At 45.3% G+C, this 21,829-nt stretch overlaps 1 protein-coding gene across 1 annotated transcript in view; it reads left to right on the forward strand.

Moving 5' to 3' along the window:
• Window positions 1–3,842: 3,842 nt before the first annotated feature.
• The window catches only part of LOC135898480 (cytochrome P450 4V2-like), a 50,680-nt gene continuing 32,693 nt past the window's right edge, over window positions 3,843–21,829 (forward strand). Inside the window, exon 1 of the mRNA XM_065427412.1 lies at window positions 3,843–4,882. Coding sequence (XP_065283484.1) covers window positions 4,648–4,882 — 235 coding nt within the window. The 5' untranslated portion in view covers window positions 3,843–4,647. The remainder of the gene's footprint in view (window positions 4,883–21,829) is intronic.

Genomic DNA, 21,829 nt, shown 5'->3' on the forward strand with positions numbered 1-21,829 from the left:
AAAAAAAAACCCGTGCGGTTAGATTTAGGTTCAAGTCAAAGAACCTACAAGTTGTTAAAATTGTACCGAAGTCTCACACTACGGCGTGCCTCATAATTATATGGTGGTCTTGAGACGTAAGACTCCTCTAGGTCACCTCCGATTCAACTGTCCGTCTGCCTGAAACACACTGTCGGAAAATATGAGAACCAATACATAACGAAAACAATGCAGTGTAAGTGCCCGACACAATACAGAGCACAGATTAATTACCTATATCAAAAGAGTCCTGCCAGAAAGTTCGCGTCCAAATAAAGAAAAAGAAAACCTTTTAAGGGTAGTTTTTTGTCATAACTAGCGACTTTGCTTTCCAACACCAAAATGTTCGGGGAAAATATTCGACATCGTTCACGCCAAAAGTGTCATGAATTAGGCTTTCATTCTTTTGCGCTGTGTCGCAAGCAAACTTGAAACGTAAAGAATCGTCAGATCTCTGAACAACTCTGCCGTATTAAAATGCATTACAAATTTAGTTATTTAACATTTCTTTTTGTGAAAAAATTAGACAATCCTAAACAGGTATATAGCATTAACAGATATTCCATCATAGAAATTATTGCGCCAACTCGAGAAACTCCATCGGCACTTTTGAAATTTTCTTGAACGACATTCAATAGACTGAACGTAGGAGCGAACCGTAAAATAAACCAATAAACGAATGAATGAATGATTGTATGAATGAGATGAATGGCTAGTTGACATCGATCGCGTCATGCGAGATCATCGCACGCGTAATGCGAAGACGTGGGATCGTTTCCTACCTGCGGCTAGTTCCTTTTTCACCCACTTTCATTGCCATTAATTTATCATTTCTTTAATTCAATTAGTAAGTACAAGTAATTTACCCTATGTTGTCCTTGGCGTCTTTGTTCGTCGGCTTCTCATGATATGATTAATAAAAATCGGGCCCCTCGGTAAGCCCCCTTTCTTCTCGTACTTGACATAAAGGTGTCACAAGCGATCGCCTCAACTAAGCAGTGGACTCCGCGTTGGATGAGCCAACTTCATCCTGCAAGCAGTTGCAAATCTTATCCGTTTGTCTGTGTTTTTCAATGTTAAATACTAAATAATTCATTAGGGCTAATTAGTCGATGCAACATTTGCGGCTTACCGACAGTGGTATCAAGTGGAGTGCACAATTGAGCGTTGGATAGCACCCGAATCAATTGTTTCGTAAGCTCGAATTTTGATCTTGCGTATTTATTTTGAAGTCGTCACAGAAACCGGATGCCATCACCAATTATCGTGAGTAATTGGCCGAGGTACTTCTACTGACTCCGAGGTACTTTAAAAGTAAGACAGTTGTCACCAAAACAGTAGTGAATGATTGAGCAACACGTTTAGAGAAATTTGCCGGCAGAGTAACAACTGCCCGTTCGCGTGCACATTTTGGCGCAAACGGCTTTTGCTAAGCTGAGACACAATTCTCTATCTATCGCTATACTGCAGCGTCAATCGATTTCTGGGTAATGACTGAGCCCGCTTAAGATGGAACTTGCATGGAGCAACACGCTGCACACTTTATTCATGAGGACTGCTTATAGCCCTTCATTTCTCTATACGAACGCAGAGGTTGACATGTATGTCGAAGTTAGCCCTTGCTATATTCGCATGCTTCGCCTCTGTCCTCTATTTCACAGGGATAGGCGGGCTAGTTGGTGGTCGATATTGGAATGCATCATGAAAACCACGCAAACAACAAAGGACAAAGAAGGAAACACAATAGGACAGGCGCAGGACGGGCGCGCCTGTCCTGTGTGTTTCCTTCTTTGTCCTTTGTTGTTTGCGCGGTTACATGATGCAGTCCTCTATTTCGCTTGAGCTTTTCTGGACCTGTCGCTTATCGTCTCTTAATCCACGTCTTACCTCAGTGCGCACAAGCAAGGCGATAGCACATTTCTCGATTTACACTGTAAATCCCCCCCCCCCCCCACCACCACGTCCCCTTCCCACTTCGGCCGCCTTTCTTTTATTCTTGAGCGCATTACGACCACCCTGGCCGTAATTCACGCAGTCGTGCAACCGTAACGCAATCGCTGCCCATTGCCACCGGAAAATGCACTTCTGTCGTGCAGTTAGACCACGTGCGAAGGTTTGACCGGTGGCACCGAGAGAAAGGAGAAATAAATGTGAGAAACGCATTAGGGTATGATCCGGCCCGCGCTTTCCTGCTTACGAACAGAAATGCCGCAGCGACGGGACCGCTGGAGCGTTGTGTCGCAGTTTAGCAATGGTACCGGCCTACAGAGCTTCGCTCGCCAGCGTTTATTCTTTCCTCTGTATGCGAAGGTTATACGACCATTATAGAAGAGGAAAGAACGATAATAACAGCTATGATTGACGATTGATCGCGTTTGACGGCTCAAAGCTTACGCGTTAGCTATGAGGGGCGCGGTTATTTAATGGAGCAATAGCGTTTCAAGGGAGCAATAGAAGTTTTTTTTTTATTTAAACTAAAGTTCGAACCTACGTGAAGGTCACATAAACCTAGAAAAGAAATTGATGCGGATTCCTCGGAAAGAAAGCTTTGTAGTTGAGGAAAATTTCGCCCTCTCCCAAGGCATATCTGCGTCCATGATTTGTTCACTTAATGAAGATGTTTAATGATAGCTGAAGTTTTAACTCACGGGAGTTTTACGTACTCGATTCCCGATGACATGCGTCCGAGAAGCGAAGCTGTCAGGCCCTGAAGAGTAGGAATCATAAGCAGGGAGCATGGAAGTCCGATGATTTTAAACCAGCGCATGTTGTGTGCGAATCCCCTGTCCGCCATGAAAGCCTGCGAGCCGATATTTCAAACTACGGTACGCCGACATCGCCGTAGTGCACGCGTGCCTCTACTTTATTGCGTATTGCCATGGGCAACAGAGACAGTTTTAGCGACTGGTTGAATAGAGCCGCTATCTTTCTTTTCTTTCATTTTTTCGCTCATTGGTGCTTGTCTTACTTGGAGATCAGACATGTCCACCGCCTAGCCTTGATCATCGTAAGGGGTACGTTGATATGCGGAAGCTCACTGTCCCCCTTTTGCAATGAATTCCGTGCTCTGCAAGTATGTCGAATCACCGCGTCGCCGTAACTGCTAGAGGCATGCAATGAATAAATGACTTACAATGTCTAGCCTCCCTAACCTGGGGCTTGATCAATGTCAGCTCTGTTTCAGTGGCTCGATGAAACCGCGCAACACAGAACACTGCAGAAACAAGATAAGCCTGATAGGACTATTAGACGAGCAAATTAAAGAAAGAAAGAAAGTCAGGCTAGGAGAATCTGAAGGCCGAACGTCGAGAGAGAGAGGCCCGGAGAGTGAGCTTTCCTCTCGACGCCGACAGGTCTCACATAACAGGGCTTTTGAGCCGATAAGCTCTGCAAGCTTAAACCACGCTGCTAAGACATTTCAACACAGCGAGCTCTCTGGTCTGAATTGTGTTTCTCCATGTGTACGCGTCCGCGCATTTCGTTCTGTTTTTTTTTTCATTCAAATTAGTGAGAAGTGCTGCTGCGCATGGTATAGCTGAAAGGACGATCGTGCATTAATGCGACCTTGGGGCAGCAGCCGCGGGCGCTTCTTGACCGCCCGCCATCGCCGAACGGACAAAGGCCGGGGAAAGGAAGGTCCCTGTGTCCAACACGTGCCGGCGCCCTCTTCCCACTGTGCGCGTGTGCGCGCGCCGCTCTGAGAAAGGGCTGCAGATCGTAGCGTTTCTTCCTCTCCGCAAAAGCCATCTCACGTCGTGTTTACATCCGACGCGGCCGCCAATTGTCGCAGTTCCCTTACAGCTGCGCAACCGAGTCGAGGCTCATATCTATCCGTTCTCGCCCCCTCCCTTACATGCGACGCCTCTCGCTTGGTGTCGCGGGCTCTTCCAAACATTTCAGCGGGTCGCACTCGAAGTTGTGCTTGCTTTACTCCTGTTGTACTAGGCTTCGGTTACTTCTGGAACCGCAGTTAGATTGCGCCCGGCTTGTTGGTTTATATCGGAGTGTCCCATAGGTCGCGTTTCTTCGTATAAGGCCGGCCTGTATGTTAAACAAGTGAAAGTTGACGCTTGACGCACGCTAAGTGTTCGTGAGCTGAGGGAAAGTGCATGTTATTTTAATCTTATCTGTTCTTGAATGTACCTTGTTCGCCACAAAACTTGCTTTCAACGACAAGTTTTCGAGGCCGAGTATGTAGCTCATCGGTGCAGCCATACCGTACTTTTCTCGGTCGTTATTCCTGGTGGCGCAAATACCCGCTGACTCGTCGAGAGTCTCTTGTTGCCCTTTCTAAGCTTTCCGAGTAGTCCTCAAAGAATGCGCCCGTTGACTGGATGTGTCTAGGTTGCTCAGTTTATCGGACAGTGGCACTCTACAATTGAAGTGTCATATACACTCGGCGCTATCAGGATCGGCGAAAATCCCACCATCGTTTTAGTCAAACCAGATTTAAGCGGCTACAAAAAGACACCCTTGCAGAGTCCGCACCCGAGAGCATGAAATAAGGGGTTGTAGAATTTGTTTTGGAAGGAGGAATATCGAAAACCTCCAGAAGCGAGGAGGTAGCGGTTCTTCGAACAGCCGACGAGTGTCGAGCCCTTCTCAAAGGACACACCGAGTGTTCCAGCGATGGACGTCGTGCGGCAAGCCGGCGCGATGCCAGTGAACGTTGCGCTGGTGTTGTTGGCGTCCGTCTTGGTTCCGCTGGTGGCGTTGACCTGGAGCCATGTTGCTATGCTCATCCGTGCCTGGAGGATGCTCAGGACTGTTCCAGGGCCCCCGGATTGGCTACCCATGGCCTACGTGTCGTCAGCGAAGAATTCGATCTCGAGAGCCTCGTCTACTCCCGAAGAATTCAAACTTCGTAAGCTCCATACTCCTTCCGCTAGTGTTGTTACGTGCTAGCACAGGAAACCGTAAGTGTACAGCGCGAATGTCAAACGTGGACGTGGCACGGACAAGTCTACGCTTGTCCTTGTCACTCACTTGTCTATTCCACGTTTAACCTTCGCGCGGTACACTTACGATTAACGGTTATGAATCACCAACTTGCCCAATCAGCCTTTCTGCGTAGGAAACCATTTGCCTGCATCTCACCACATATAATCAAGCCTTCGCTGCTAATCGTACGGTGTCGTGGCGCCGACAATCGACTTGTCCAATGCCCTCACGGAGCTTGCACTCAGGATGCAATGACGAACTGAGCTAGTCGATCAAGAAAAAATTTGTTCTGCAGGCCACACCAGTGACATCACTCGGCTTCCCGGTACCTGGTGCGGCTGCTCGACGTGTCACCCCCCTCCCTTCCCCCCCCCCACCTCGCCCACATTTCTTAACGCATATTTCCTATAGCGAATGTAAAATGATTTGAAAGTTAAATTCTCATACATTATTGCCTTTCAATATTTAGTTCTGTAAAAATAAAAGCAGACAATATGGTAGCAGTTTGACATGTCAAATGTCCGCCTCCCCAATGCTCGACCACACGACATTTGACGAGCAGGAGGAAGGCGCGCATCAAGTCGCCGTCGTTTTCGTACGCACGCTAATGCACTGTGCCCTCGCACCCGCAACACACACGTGTCGCGTAGGCCGCTCACTCTCCTCACGGTGGCAGCGATGGCGAAAGGTCGCCGGGAATGTCCATGTAACTGGCGTCGCAATAAAGTCAACGTTTTCTAATGAAACGTCTTCTGAAAGAACGTCTCTAGACTTTTGCACTCAACTGTACGTATGACGTAACTTCTCGTTCTACGTGCAGTCGAGTGCAAAAGTCTAGAAAGCACGGCATCAGCAAACAGGCGCACGTAGGTGACACCCCTTGATTTCAGCGTTTACGCCTAGGCTGCGAAGAAAAAAAAATAATAATTTCAGCGACACCTTTGGTCCTTAAACTTCTGCATTCGACTGTACGTCGAACCCATGAGAGCGATCTTGTGCGCGACGAGCGACGGCTTCGATCGGCGAAACGGGCCGTCGCTTCAATATATCGCTCGGCCTTGGCGCTCGATCGCTCGGTTCTGGAAATTTAGAATTCGTCGCGCGGAAGTGCTATGAGCGACCAGCAAATAGCGCGAAGTTGGAACTGGATGTACAACACTCAAATACTACCGATTGTCGCACGGAACGAGCAAACGATTGAATTATTACACGTGCAAGGTCAAGAACCTAGTGCAAGACATCCAGAAATATTTTATGCTGCTTTTTGCAGTAAAATACATCAAGTTAAATTAATAAAGCACGCGTCACGCTAGTTTCGGCGCGTATGTTGCTGCCCTCATACCGACAACACCGGGGAGACGTCGCTCGAAATCGTCGCTCTCATTGGAAACACCGACCTTTAGGCGACGAGCGAACGCGACAGCCAATGTCTCCATCGCATCGCTTGTCGCTGACGCGTGCGAGATCGCTTGCATGGGTTTTATATTTTATCAAGCGGTGTCCTGCGGCTGAAATTCGCGCAATTCAAGATCTGCGTTATGTTAGGATCCTGGCCGCGGCGGCCGCATTTCCATAGGGGTGAAATGCAAAAACGCCGTGCATCATTTATTGGGTGCACGTCCAGGAACCTTAGGTAGTTAAAATTAATCCGGAGTCCCCCACTATGGCGTGCCTCGTAATAATATTGTGATTTTGAAACGTAAAACCCTAGAATCTAATTATTTCTTGAAAAACTGCGATATCTATTGCAGTAACGTTTTCATAAATGTGATCGCAGAAATACAATTTCTTTTAGGGCGGGGAGGGTATCAAATCACGAGGCCCATTCAGTAATGATTGGCTGCTTATTTTCAAAATTGGGCTGTCTTGCACAATCTTGCGCGGACTACGTAAACAGAAATAAATTTTTACTCTCCTAAACTCAAGCAAATATCTCTGTGCGGCACATTTTCTTTTGATAGAGTATAATATTGGCGCTCACATTGGGGGGGGGGGGGGGGCGGCACAGCTCCAGCCAGACTCAGCGAAAGCTGATATTCAAGGACGGCGTTGAGCTTTTCAGCTCAAGTTTATCCCGCTTTTTATGCGAAGCATATTACGAGAGCTCAACCCAGCTCCTCAGGCGCGGCGGTGTCGTCATGAAACCACGTGACACCGTGACGTCACGACAGAGGACAAGTGGCTTTGGCTCAACTCTTGCAAGACGGGCTGGGTGGGAATCGAACCAGGGTCTCCGGAGTGTGGGACGGAGACGCTACCACTGAGCCACGAGTACGATGCTTCAAAGCGGTACAAAAGCGCCTCTAGTGAATGCGGTGTTGCCTTAGAAACGAGCTGTTTCTAAGGCTCAGGCGTGCGTCGCTTGCTCAGGCGCACATTTCGTTGCCGCGCCGAACGCTGCGTTGCTCGACGCTCACCGCGTCCAATGCGGGGCGCGTAGTCGCTGCGCCATAGCCCATTGTCTTACACCCTTTGGCGGGTCGACGGAAACGCTGTCGCGTTCCACTCTTGAAGGGGAAGCAGAGTAACGCATGAGTTGTTTCTTCGTCTAGCCGAACCAAATATAGCCAAGCAACAGCAGTTCACCAGGCTAAACAGTGGTTCAACAACTAAAATAGAGGCTAGTATGCTTCGCATCCTGGGCTTAACCTTACCTAAGCCACAGACATTTTTTTGTTGTGGCATCACTCCTTCTGGAGAGGGCTCGGCAAAGTTCAATCGCAGCTTTAGAAATGCGGTGAAAAATTCGCAGTTCCGCCGGAAAGGTGAAACACCGATTGCGATAGCAAATTAGTAGATAGCTGTGCGAAGTAAGGATATTAGTTTTATCGGCCGTATAAACTTGCAACATTCGCTTACTAACTAAATTAAGAATGACAGAATGCGTAAGCGTACTCACCGAGGACGTAGAAAGAAACAGACGCACGGAGACAGCGCTGTTTTGTGTCTGCTTCTTTCTACGTCCTTGTTCAGTCACGCTTACACATTCTATCATGGATTCAAAGCAACTAGCCCGTCAGTCTGTTTTAACTAAATTAACCAGCACGGTGTAACGCGCGCACAGGTAAACATGAACACACATCGCTCGATGACAGCGAAAACTGTCTGTGAAAACGCTGGAGTTAGGAATCGTGGCAGCAGCCGCGAGCCAGTTGACCTCCGTGCATATGTCGCTTTAACGCGTGCGAAACGTCGAAGACACAGTGCATAGGAAGCTAGCGGCACTACGTGCACTCTGAAAACATCGCAGATCGCTTTGAAGATGAAACCCGTGCGGGCGCGCAATTTGGGCCACGTCGCAGATCGCTTTCAAGACATGTACACGAGCGCCGGCAACGCGTCCCTACCGCGTCCGCCAAAAAAAGGCATCTACTACGGCGTCCGCGATTCGCGTGGCCGAGGCCGTAATAGACGCGGCGGTTGTGTCCACTCTGTACGGAGCGGCGGGTGAGGAGGACATCGAAGTACCGTAGCAGCCGCCGGAGAAGAACGCTCCTCCTCCCTCGCCTGAACCCCCCTGCCTCGCGCGCCACAGGAGAGGGCACGCATCCGGGCCGCGATCCTCGCTCGGGCAGGCGAGATTGAACCGCGTTCGCCGGCTCACCCCCGCACGCTTTCACTCATGCGGAACCTCACGGCGACGGCGACGGCACAAATCCGCCTGCAGTGTCCATATATAATCGCTATCGCAATAAAACTCGAGGGGCACTTAGTTATCCCCTATGTGGATGAATGCGAAATCATTGCGACTACCGCGCAATGCCTTTGCTCTTTCAGTCGTTGAGCATAACTACATGACCGAAACGTTTTGATGCACTGCGCAATTGCGACCACCAACGGTGTTCGTCACAAGGTTCGCACAGCGCAAGGTCGTGGGTTTGACTCCCACCAATGGTCGTGGGTTCGAGTGCCGTAATGAACTATGTATTAATTAAACATACCTTAATTAAATTCGCCTTAATTACATTGGTCTTAATTCACTCTGTCTTAATTAACTTTGTCTTAATTGCCGTCATCGATTGACTCACTTGGGCTCCCTTGCCTTTTTGGACGATCATGGGGTCACGCCAACGGCGACAACGCCGGATATTCCGCTTCATGAGCCACATAATGCTTTCGCAGTAAAATATTTCTTTGAGTTTGGTCTACGTGGAGATATTTCTAAACTCTTACCTGCCATAATAGTCGCTACCTTTCCTCATTTTCCCTAGAATGATGCGGTTGACTGTTTTCTTTAATTCATTTTTATTTCGACATTATGGTACATTTGTAGCATGCACAAAATACTGAGAGCACAGACTAAAATCCACTAAACGCTTGACGGGGTCTGCACCCGATAATGGCACACTGACAGAGGCAAAACGAAATGCCAGTACGCAACAAACATATCACGGCACAACTGTACGTGTAAAATATAATACTAACGTCTAGAAACTAACATTAACAAGAAAATACTTTACTTTTCTGCACGAGATAAAAATCAACCAACACCTGGAGAAAGAAAAAGCGTAAGCCTCACAACATAAAACAATGCTGGTGGTTAAAAGGAGGAGGCAATGTGTACGCGATCATTTGTCGGCCAAAGTCAGTACGAGTCTGTGGCGAAAACCAAAAAGTGATTCCGCGCCTTGGTCTTGCTATCAAAAATTTAGCAAAGAATTCTGTACTGCGCTTTCAAAAGCCAAGAAGGAATTCTTTGATGAAACTCTTCCTTTGCTACTTCGTTCTAATCCCCGTAAATTTTGGAGCATCATTAACGGTACTAAAAGGACACACATTCAGTTAATCAAATCTGATCTCCCAGTAGTTCAAAGCGAATGCTGCAATTTTCTGAACAATGTGTTTGTTACTCATTTTCATAAGAGCACCCCCACAGTATTTCCACATATACCAAAAGCCAACTTCTTACCAATGGATTCTATTGCTATTGATGCAGTTGGTGTCGAAAGGCTGATTGTCAACTTAAAAGTGTCTTCATCGGCCGGTCCAGATTGTATTTCGTCAAAAATGCTGAAGTGTACCCAAGTTTATTCTTCACTGATATTGTCAAAGCTTTTTCAACAGTCAGTACAGATGTTTACACTGCCCTCTGATTGGAAGATAGGGAAGGTGGTCCATGTGCATAAATCTGGTGACGTACATTCCCCCAATAATTACCGCTCCATATCATTAACATCCATTCCAGTAAAAATCCTAGAGCATATAATATACTCGCACCTCATTGAATTCCTTGAGTCCAATTCCTTCTTCAGCATTTATCAGCATGGATTCCGTAAAGCAGTTTCGTGCGAAACGCAATTGCTATGTTTTACTAACGACTTGTTTATTAACGCGGATCATGACTTTGATACTGATAGCATATATTTAGATTTTGCTAAAGCATTTGACTCCGTCTCACGCGATCTACTTATCTTCAAGCTTAATCAACTTAACAATGTACCCCAATGTACTTGCATGGATTAAGGGATTTCTCTCTAACCGTAGTCAGTATGCGACGGCTAACGACTTCTCTTCACCTAATTCTGCCGTAACATCTGGTGTCCCGCAAGGGTCCGTTTTGGGCCCTCTGCACTTCTTGATTTTTATTAATGATCTTCCTACTTGCCTTTCTTCCTCAACTGTCCGACTGTTTGCAGATGACGGCGTGGTTTACCAGAAAATTACTAACCATACCGATTATTTCAACCTGTAACATGATCTAGATAGTGTATTCGAATGGTGCAGTCAATGGCTCATGACGCTTAATACAACTAAATGTAAAAGTATGCAGGTTTCCCGCCACAGCACTAATCATTACGTACTTACTGCCTTAATAATATTCCATTACCATCTGTTGACAGCTATACATACCTTGGTGTTCACATTTCTTCTAATCTATCGTGGAATACGCATGTGGAATATGTAAAGAACAACGCCAATCGCATGCTTGGTTATCTGCGTCGAAACTTTTTTGATGCCCCATCGTCCCTGAAGTTAACACTTTACAAAACCTTGGTACATTCTAAAATAGAGTACGCATGCGCCATATGGGATCCTGCTCAGACTACACTCACTCAAACTCTTGAAGCCATTCAGAATCGCGGAGCACGTTTCTTCTTATCGAATTATTCGCATCATTCCACTGTCACATCTATGAAGAAAACCCTGAACTTGCCTGACCTTTCGTTGCGTCGAAAGTCATCTCGCCTTAGCCTTTTTCATAAAATCTATTATTATAACAAGGAGATGAAGGACGTTCTGTTTCATCCACCTCATTACATATCTTCAAGGACCGATCATCGCTTCAAAGTGGGTCTGCCTTCTTGTCGCACAAAATTGTGTAATGACTCTTTTCTTCCTAGAACAAGTGTTGCATGGGACCACCTTCCCTCCACAATCGCCAGCATAACTGATGACCATAAGTTCAAGATCGCTTTACAAGACGCCTTGTAATATTTTTTTTTTTGCTGCACGCCTTGCCATTTTCCCCCCACTCCTTTCTGTAGTGCCTTTGGGCCCTGAAAGTATTTTAAATAAACAAATAAATAAATAAATAAATAAATAAATAAATAAATAAATAAATAAATAAATAGACATTCACTCTTTCTGTCAAATTAGCAAGTTTCTTCAAGTACAGGTTGTTTCTTTGGACTTGGCTTTCTCGAAAGCACTTGGCTTTCTCGTCGCGGGTAAACTTAAGAAGGTGGCGTTTTCCACTCTTGTTCAATCCTTGCGGGATTAGGCAACAAGTGGTCATAATATTTTAGTATTATGGAGACCTTCATTCTGGACTAAAAGCAGCTGTTACAGGACTTGATAAAAAAATGTCCAGAGGAAACCAGTATTTTCTTAATTTTTCTTGGCACCCGCCGTGGTTGCTCAGTGGCTATGGTGTTAGGCTGCTGAGCACGAGGTCGCGGGATCGAATCCCGGCCACGGCGGTCGCATTTCGATGGGGGCGAAATGCGGAAACATCCGTGTACTTAGATTTAGGTGCACGTTAAAGAACCCCAGGTGGTCGAAATTTCCGGAGTCCCCCACTACGGCGTGCCTCATAATCAGAAAGTGGTTTTGGCACGTAAAACCCCATAGTTTAATTAATTTTTCTCGGCAGCTGTCTCATCGAAATGCGGAAACATCCGTGTACTTAGATTTAGGTGCACGTTAAAGAACCCCAGGTGGTCGAAATTTCCGGAGTCCCCCACTACGGCGTGCCTCATAATCAGAAAGTGGTTTTGGCACGTAAAACCCCATAATTTAATTAATTTTTCTCGGCAGCTGTCTCATCGAAATGCGGAAACATCCGTGTACTTAGATTTAGGTGCACGTTAAAGAACCCCAGGTGGTCGAAATTTCCGGAGTCCCCCACTACGGCGTGCCTCATAATCAGAAAGTGGTTTTGGCACGTAAAACACCATAATTTAATTAATTTTTCTCGGCAGCTGTCTCATAAAGCCATACATGGGTTGGCAGAATAAGCGGTTACTCACTCGATCATACTCACTCACCAATGCTCACTCGTACTCGTGTGCACCCACAGTCGACGGCACCCACTCAAGTTCTTAGTCGGGCTCACTCACTCGCGTTCCTGGTCTCTTCGATTGATTTACACTTGGCCGATGATGAGCACCAACGCTCCTATACTGGCGCCCACTCACCGGCGCTCGTTCACATACAAACGTCCACTCACACTCGCCGACAGTCACTCCCGTTGATACTCACGTCTTCCCAAACTCACCGCCACTCACTCCCGTTCATCCCCTCATTCCCTTCGTCACTCAGTAACGCTCTATCTCACGCTTGGGAAAGAAATTGTGTGAAACGAATGCCAGTCGGGAACTCGTGAGTCTGTACGCAGCGAACTAGGATGCTTGGTGGTTCAGCTTGCTTGCCAGCTTCGTCAGTTCATGTGTGTATGCACTACGAAGCGGTTGCAGACTTCGCCCGGACATAAACTTCTTAAACGGTCTTAAAACTATAGTAAGTATACCAGGTGTTTCTGCGAAGAAATTCAGCAATTTTTAAAAATCGTCTATGCAGGTTGCACAATTCTAGTCCTTAATTGAGATGAGGCGGATACTACTTGCACGTAAAATCGAAATGCATAATGAACTAATAAATAAAAATGGACTATATAATGACGGTTTTAACTAATTACATATCGGCACATATTGCAATTTACAAATTGCAGCTGGTGAGACAGCACTGCATATACGCTTTAAAAAAATATGTGGATGGCACCATTTTCGAGATATGCGCCATCACACTTGCGGTCAAAATGCACTGTCGTTCCATCTACTCTTTTAACAAAACGCTGTTTCATGCACTGAAACAAAGTAACTGGACTGCCAATGTATTTTCTCGCACAGTTGAGGAATTCAGTCCCATTCAGCTCATTTGTTTCTTATACAAGAAACAGGAGCAAGAGCAAAAGGCCATGGGGCATGACAGATGCTCTTGGTCCTGTTGACGTTCAGCACGCAGCTACATTTCGCATTTAACACAGACACGATTACATGGATTGCGCGCACATCATGTGACACACTTTCTTCATGCGCCTTGCATACTAAAAAATATAATTAATATTAATTATTCATCAGGTAAACTTGAAAAGCATCACGAAGCGATACGTATATAAAAGGTCATTTTTTTTCCTACCAGCATTACAGTACAGGGAGCGTAATTATTTGTTGGAAATGACGTGATTCAACAAAACGTTTTTATATAATGTTTAAATTGGAGTGCATAAAAATCAATTTCCGGCTCAACAATATTTAATAGTCAGATTATTTAATAGTCTAGGTCTTGACGCCCATAATTTGTGCAGGCGAGTGGTGTTACTGCCGCTCGTTTGCCCAATGGGCAACATTATGGAGAAGGAGGTGTGTTAACGATGTGAAAACTATTGCTTTTTATATGTAAAAGTAATTTATATTTATATGTCTGGCTGGCTCGGAGCTGTGAGTACTTGTCAGATTGCATGTCGGTGGATCTCGCGCCGTACCATGGTGGTTTTCAAACATCCATATTACTACTTTTTGTAAAAGTATCATTTTTTCCCTCATTTCTTGAAGTCGTTCTCCAAATTAATACACAGCAAGTAAGCTTAGAGTAAAAGATGGCGTAGCACATTGCTTTCTTTAGGCATAATGGAACAAGAGCATCAATCCTATATATACAACCTACTACTTTACTAAGCACATTGGCTAGGTTATTGATATGAGTGTACCAAGAGAGGTTATCTTGGAATCAGACCCCAAGAATTTTTGTGTTTTTACTTGAACTAAACAGTTCATTCGAAATAAAACAGTTATATGACAATTGCTTGTTTGCTGGTACGAACATTATATACTTCCTTTTATTAACATTTAATTGCAGCTTGTTTATTTACAACCATAGCCAATAAATTTAAATATGCATTCATATTCTTTTTTGAAGTATTTGCAGGGAATAAAGGTTTCTCTCGTCAGCGTACATGATTATGTTAGGTGTAGAAGGAATGCTTGGTAGGTCGTTTATCTAGATAATAAGGGACCAAGTAAGGAATTCTGCGAGGCGCCAGTCTTTACTTTAGAAATGACGAGGTGAACTGATTAAATGAAACAAATTGATATCGTTCAGTTAAGTAACTTTTCATTAGGTCCAATGGAGTCCTACGTATGCCATATTCATGGAGTTTAGGCAGGAGCCTACCATGGTTCAGGCTATTGGATGCTTTACGCAGGTCCAGGAATAATCCTATCGTGTGTAATCGTCTCTCAGTGTTTTATAATATTTTATGTTTGACCTTTAAGAGCGCATGTTCACAAGACTGATAGTTTTGAAAATCATATTGTGCCTCAATAATTATAGCATACTTCCTCACAAGAACTTCCAATGGTGTACTTATAATAGTTTTAAAAAGCTTTGAAAGAAGCGGGAATATTTATATTGGAATGAAATTGTTTACATAGCAGTCAGCACCGCCTTCGTGAACTGGGCAAACTCTGGCTATCTTAAATCTGTTTGAGAGAATTCCAGATTCAAACATGATATTTTAATGTAGGTTAAGACATTTGAAATAATATCAGATAGGTATTTTGTCGGAGACTTAATACTGCGGAATCCTACAGTAGTATTGTTCTTAAAGCCAGCGATCACCTTTCTACTTCACCAGACATTTTTGGAAATCGTGCTAAAGAATTCGGCACATGTAGGCTGTTTTGGTACAGTACTGTTTTGGTACGCTTTCTAGGAGTTCAGTTTCCCAATTGATTAAGCTGATAAGACATAGAAAGTGTGCTAGCGCAGTTGTGTCAATGGGGCGATAAGAATACTCAAGCACATTATGCATGAATTTTTGAGGGCATGGCAAAAAGGAGGAGAGGGAGATGATCGCTTATTTATTTCACAATACTGTCAATCGCGATTGGGATTATTACAGGAGTGGGCATATGGTCATCAAAAAAGTACAATGTGAGCAAATACTGAGCAAACAAGGAGTTAGCATAGAAAAACATGGACGCTTTCATTTATTGAGTAACACACTGGTCTTCACACAATTGCTCTTGCAGAAGAGAGAAAAAAAATAACTAAAAGACTAAGTTGTGATTGCGATTGCTTCTTCTAGATGATTGGTAAATGTTTCTAGTGTGGGCTGGGCAGTAATAGCAGGGTTTAAGCAGTTCCACTCTCGCACAGCTCGCGGAAAGAATGAAAAGAAATAAGTATTGTTGTTACAAAGAAATTCCTCTAGCGTGAAAGCGTGTTTATGCCGAGTCGGTCTAGTGAGCTTGTACTTTAGAAAAGTGGCGGGACCCAATTTCAGCGCACTGTGTAATACCAAGTATAGGAACTTTAATCGTTGAACCTTGGCTCGAATTTCTAGGGTAGCGAGGCCTGCGCGAGAAAGAAGTTCGGTTGGTGAATCTGTGCGTTTAAAACGGTTATAGATAAATCGGGCAGCTTTTCTTTGTATGCGCTCCAGCGTATGAATGTGGTTTTTGGAATGTGGAAACCATACTATGTTGGCGTATTCGAGTGCCGGTCTGATAAGGCTGACGTAAGCAAGCTGTTTTGTCTGGCTGGTGGAATGCGATAAGGTGCGTTTGAGGTAGAACAGTTTGTTCAAGGCTTTTTTAGCTACGTACTGTATGTGCGCATTCCAGCTGAGGTCGGATGAGATGATTACGCCGAAGTATTTATACTGGGTGACGCTTTGTAGAGTAGTGCCATTGAAACCGTACGGGAACTGCAGACTTGATTTTTTGTTTGTGACCGACATGCAGACAGTTTTATCGGAATTTATCACCATTTGCCAATCTGCACACCACTGCACTACCTTATTTAGGGAAGTGTTCAGTTTTGCTTGATCTTCGTGGTTACGCACAGTATGATAAAGAATGCAGTCGTCTGCAAAGAGGCGAATGGTGACGTCGACTTGGTTGGTTACATCATCTATGTATAATAAGAACAGAAGTGGGGCTAGAACTGAGCCCTGGGGAACGCCGGACAAAACAGGGACAGCATCAGAAAGGTGATCATTGTATTCTACGTATTGGGAGTGGTTTGACAGAAAGTCATTGATCCAACCAACAACAGGGCCGTTACCAAGTAGGCGGTTAAGTTTGAGAATCAATTTAACATGGGAAACATGATCAAACGCTTTAGAGAAATCCATAAAGATTATGTCTACCTGTAGTTGCTCATTTATGTTTTGAGTTAAGTCGTGAAGGGTTTCCACGAGTTGGGCGACTGTTGATAAACCGTTTCGAAAACCGTGCTGGTTTGAATAGATTAAATTGTTTGCTTCCGCGAATTCTGTTAAGTGTTTCAAGATTATGTGCTCTAGTATTTTGCAGCACGTGCATGTTAAAGAAATTGGCCGGTGGTTAGACAAGGAACATGTGTCACCTGATTTTAGTATGGCAAGATGTCGAAGGACACGGTACCCGCTGTCACAGTAGGGGTTTGTAGATTGGTGATACACACATCCAATAAAGTGGAACTTTGTGCTGTACGTCACAACCTGTAGGCAATGCTATAATGTTAAAGCATACATAAACGTGTAGCAACTGGTGAAATTATCTAGTAATTGTGTCCTCAGCCACCATATTTATATTCACGTCACCTAGTATTGCAAACATTCTGCCTGTTCTACTGAGGTAAAGCAATAGCCTATCGATGTAAGAGAGGAATTCCCTTTTGTTTCCACAAGGTGGTTTGTAGACTTCTGCGACTGTTCCTGTTTTAAGATGGATTGTAAGGTATTCGATATTTTCATTTATTAGCGAAAAATCTGTAATTACCTCCTAATCAAGGTCCTTCCGCTAATAGGCCGCTATCCCGCCACCACGTGAACAGCTCCTGTTTATTCCGTGGTACGTGTAATGCTCTGTAGTGCTCAAGCCATAAAGGTCTGTCGGCATCAGATAACCATGTTTCACTAAAAAGCAAGATGTCTACTCGAGTATCCATCTGTCTGAGTAATTCATCTGTGTTGCCGTGCTTATTCCTTATACTTTGGACGTCTAAATGAAAAATTGAAAGATGACAACTGCGTCACTCAGCACCTCCACCAGAATCTAATATGAATACAGTACAAGAGAGCAGCAGGCAGCGTGTCTCAACCAAAGCAGCTCAGGCAATCTCTAGCTCGCGCCTCCCGGACGTCTGGCGATGTGGCTGCAGCGCCGGGCATTCCTCTTCGGAAACCGAAAATTTGTTTGGATGTCTCAAAACTGCTGTTACCTGCTTTGCGTTCAACTTGGATCCGCTTTGCCAACTTCCCAGCTAAAATTTATATATTGCAATATGAGGCGTAAGGTAACTAGCTAGAAACTTAATTAGTAAATTTCTGTTAATTAGTCTATTATAGATTTCGATTTCTCGTGCAAATAATATCCGCCTCTTTAAGCAGCCAAGTTAAAAGGTTAGAGTTGTTGTATCTGCCCCATATGTAAACTTTAAAAAGTTAGAAGGCTATTCAACCTCCAGTTGAATTTGATGAAAGACAACGTCTTCCTGAGTTATATACAGTTGGGGATGAGGTAGGGTCTGAGTCAGTGCGCACCGCGCTTCATCGCGTCACTCCTCGCGCGCGGGGGGGGGGGGGGGGGAGAGTAGGGGAGCAGGAGGAGCATTTTCGGGATCGGCCCACTCTTTGACGTATGATGACGTGTTGATTAATTTTGAATAGCCTCCGGTATCTAACATGTCAAAACTGCGATCCGATTATCAGGCACGCCGTTATGAGGGAAAAGCGTCCGTGGCGTAATGGTTGCAGTATCACATTTCTGTGCCAGATCTTGTAACCTGTGTTTGAATCCGCCCGTTGGACAAATTCACCTATTTATTTAGTATTGAGATACCAATTATGCGTACAATCCAGGCACATTTCTGCCGTCGGCGTCGCCGTGCGGTTCCGTACGAGTGAAAGCGTGGGAGGGTGCGCCGGCGAACGCGGTTCACTCTCGCGTGCGAGAGCCAGGAACGCGGCCCGGACGCGTGCCCTTCCCGGTCGCGTGCGAGGTAGGTGTGTCAGGCAAGGGAGGAGGGGCGTTATTCTCCGGCGGCTGCTAGGGTGCCTCGATGTCCTCCTCGCCCGCCGCTCTGTACAGAGTGGAGATAACCGCAGTGTATACTACGGCATTGCCCACGTGAATCGCGGACGCCGTAGTAGACGCCTTAGGCGGACGCCGTATAGGAACGCGTTGCCGGCGCTCGTGTGTCTTGAAAGCGATCTGCGACGTGGTCTCATCTCCAAAGTGATCTGCGATGTTTACAGAGTGCGTGTAGTGCCGGTAGCTTCGTTTCGCATGCGCTGTGCTTTCGACGTTTAGTTCGCGTTGAAGCGAGATGTGCATGAAGGTCAATTCGCTTGCTGTTGCCGCGATTCCTCCACCAAGTATTTCGACAGCAAGTTTTCCGCGCTCATCGAGCGAGATACGTCCATGTTTACCTGTGCGCGCGTGACACCGTGCTGGTTAATTTAGTTAAAACACGTTGGCGGGCTAGTTGGTTTGAATCAGTGATATAATGTGTGAGCGCGACAGATCAATGGTAAAGAAGCAGACACACATGCGTGTTTCTTTCCACGTCCTCGTTGAGTCACGCGTATACATTCTCTCATTGTTAATTTAGTTAGTAAGCGACTGTTTACAAGTTTACACGGCCGATAAAACTACTACCCTTATTTCGTACAGCTTTCTACTAATTTGCAACCCGCCGTGGTTGCTCAGTGACTGTGGTGTTCGGCTGCTGAGCACGAGGTCGCGGGATCGGATCCCGGCCACGGCGGCCGCATTTCGATAGGGGCGAAATGCGAAAACAACCGTGTACTCAGATTTAGGTGCACGTTAAAGAACAGCAGGTGGTCCTCCACTACGACGTGCCTCATAATCAGAAAGTAGCTTTGCACGTAAAACTTCATAATTTAATTTTAATTAACTAATTTGCTATCGCAATCGTTGCTTCGCCTTTCTTGCGGAACTGCGACTTTTTTAAACAATAACGATTTCACCATAAGGACGAAACAATGTATGCTCTAGCAACATGTTACAATATTGCACGAAATAGGATTCGTAGCTTAATTTAGTGGCAGCATGAATAGCAGTAAACATAAGCTGGCTAAGTAAACGTGTGCAGACACACATAGACAAAACAAATTGGCTGCGGCTTAGCTGAGCTAACTCTGGATATGCAAAGCGAAAGCTTGGTTTAGCCTGGTTAAGTCTTGGTTTCACTTGGTTAACCTTTGATTTAGCTGTAATTGTTATACTTAGGTGTACAATCATCGTTAAGCCAGGTATGACGGCTGTGCCTAAGGCGGTGGCTAGACATGACTGTGGTTAGGCTTGGGTAGACACGCATCGTTCGACGGTGCGACGCCTGTTGTGCCACAGGGAAAGCGCTAGTGCTGGAGATCACACGTCGTCTGTAGAAGCAGCTGGTATTCAACAGCGCTTACGAATTGATAGGTAATAAGGGCACACTGAAATGTAATGTATCTTTTGTTTTGTTTTTGCGCAGGCGTCCTTATTGCCAATTCGGCTCATTTAGAAGTGGTCATTTACTTAATTGAACGCATTGCTTTTGCTTTTTCTCTACGCGTGGGTCGCTTCCCAGACTGTTTATTTCGCTTTTATTTTTCCCGCGACCCTGTTTTTGCAGCATGTATGCACTTTCATGAAAAATAAAACCATCACTTTAATTTGGCTTTGGTCCGAAGCAAGTTTCTGGCGCGAACTATATAGCTGCGTGCGCACTCTGTCGACGTGGTGCGAGCAGGGCCAGGATTTCGAAACGCCTGCAACAGCTTGTTGACCTAGTTGGTGCTCGCTAAAAGACACGTTTTTTTGCCGCAAGTTAAAACACACACAGAAAGAAGATACATAGAAGACACCATGGGCGGCACTTCCAACTGATTTAGTTTGGGCGGTGACCCAGTAATATATATATACACATACACGCCTGCACAGGCTGTTCTCGAACCTATGTTATCGAGTGGTCGAACAATCTCGTTTCCGATTTGTAGAGCAAGACAGATGTATCGCCAATGCAACATGAACCTTTCTTTTTTATATAAAAAGGTCCCATTAGTTCACGTGCTGTTTAATTTATGCTTCTGCCAAGAATCTTAATCTCATGAAAACGTGGCTTGCACATGCAGGCCTTGCAGTGCGCTGGAAAATGTGCCACACCCTCTTTAATTAGATTTAGTTTGTGCTCCCTGGCTCGTTCATTTATGCAGCGTCCAGTCTGTCCGATGTAGGACTTGCTGTACTCAAGGGGAATTTAGTACACCACCCCCGTGGCGCATTTCCCGTAAGACGCGCCATGTTTCTTGCCACAGCGTTGCGAACCGGTCTTCTCGCGAGTGGTTCTCGAGCAGAGTCGAACGAATTTGACGGGGGCAGAAAAGGTATTGGGTGCGCCATACCGGCCGGCCACCTTCTTGAGGTTATGGCAGGCAAGGAACACAAGGAATCACTGCAGGCCTTACGGTTCGGCCACTTTTTTTCCTCCCTTCTGGCGCTTGCACCTTCTACTTACCGTAAGAGGGTTTCGGTGACTGATGTCAGCAGCGAGTCGGGGAACCGTGCAGCTTTAGGTCGCATGATCTGATTATCGAACGAGGCCTGCATCGTGTGTGCACACGATTTCTTGTGGGCCGACTCCAAGCAGAGCAAGGCAATTCCACGTTTGACAATTTTGGAATGACAGGAATCATACGGCAGTAACCCCTTCTTGGCACGTGGGAAACATTGCCAACAAGTTTGGCCGTAATGAAAGGTTAATCTTAAATCAAAAAATTGCAAGGTCTTACACTGTGGCACTCCATGCGCAAACGAAAGCCCATTGTCATTGTTCTTAAATATGTTTAAAATATCGCCGCGGCACTTCAGTGAGCCTTGTCTGTTAAAAAGAATTAAGAAGTCGTTCATATATCGAAAAACCCTTAAAATATTTAAAGTGCTGTCCCGTTTAAAAGCTTCATCCAGCAGACGATCAACACTGGACAAGAATATGTTGCACAGCAGCGGCGCAATACACGAACCAATGCAAATGCCGCGTTTTTGCAAGAAAAGCTGTTTGTCAAAACAGATGAAGACACCATTAAGATCGGCTTCCAATAGTGTTAAAAGGTCCTCAAGCGTGGCACCGGCTGCATTTTGAAAAGCTACGATGCCGCTTCCTTCTGTGCATATTTTTAGCGCAGCAAAAAGTACATCATGTGGAATTGAATAAAAAAGATCCTCAACATCTACAGAAAACGCATTGCCTATGGATTGTTTCTTTCGTAGGAATTGCACTGTGTCTTGTGAATTGCCTGTCGAGAAAGGGTCATTTACTTTAACGGATTTTAGCACCTTTAGAATGTGCCTACTAAGTAACAACTGCCACGTGCCTC

The sequence above is a fragment of the Dermacentor albipictus genome, chromosome 2 (assembly GCF_038994185.2).
Source record: "Dermacentor albipictus isolate Rhodes 1998 colony chromosome 2, USDA_Dalb.pri_finalv2, whole genome shotgun sequence".
Taxonomy (NCBI): domain Eukaryota; kingdom Metazoa; phylum Arthropoda; class Arachnida; order Ixodida; family Ixodidae; genus Dermacentor; species Dermacentor albipictus.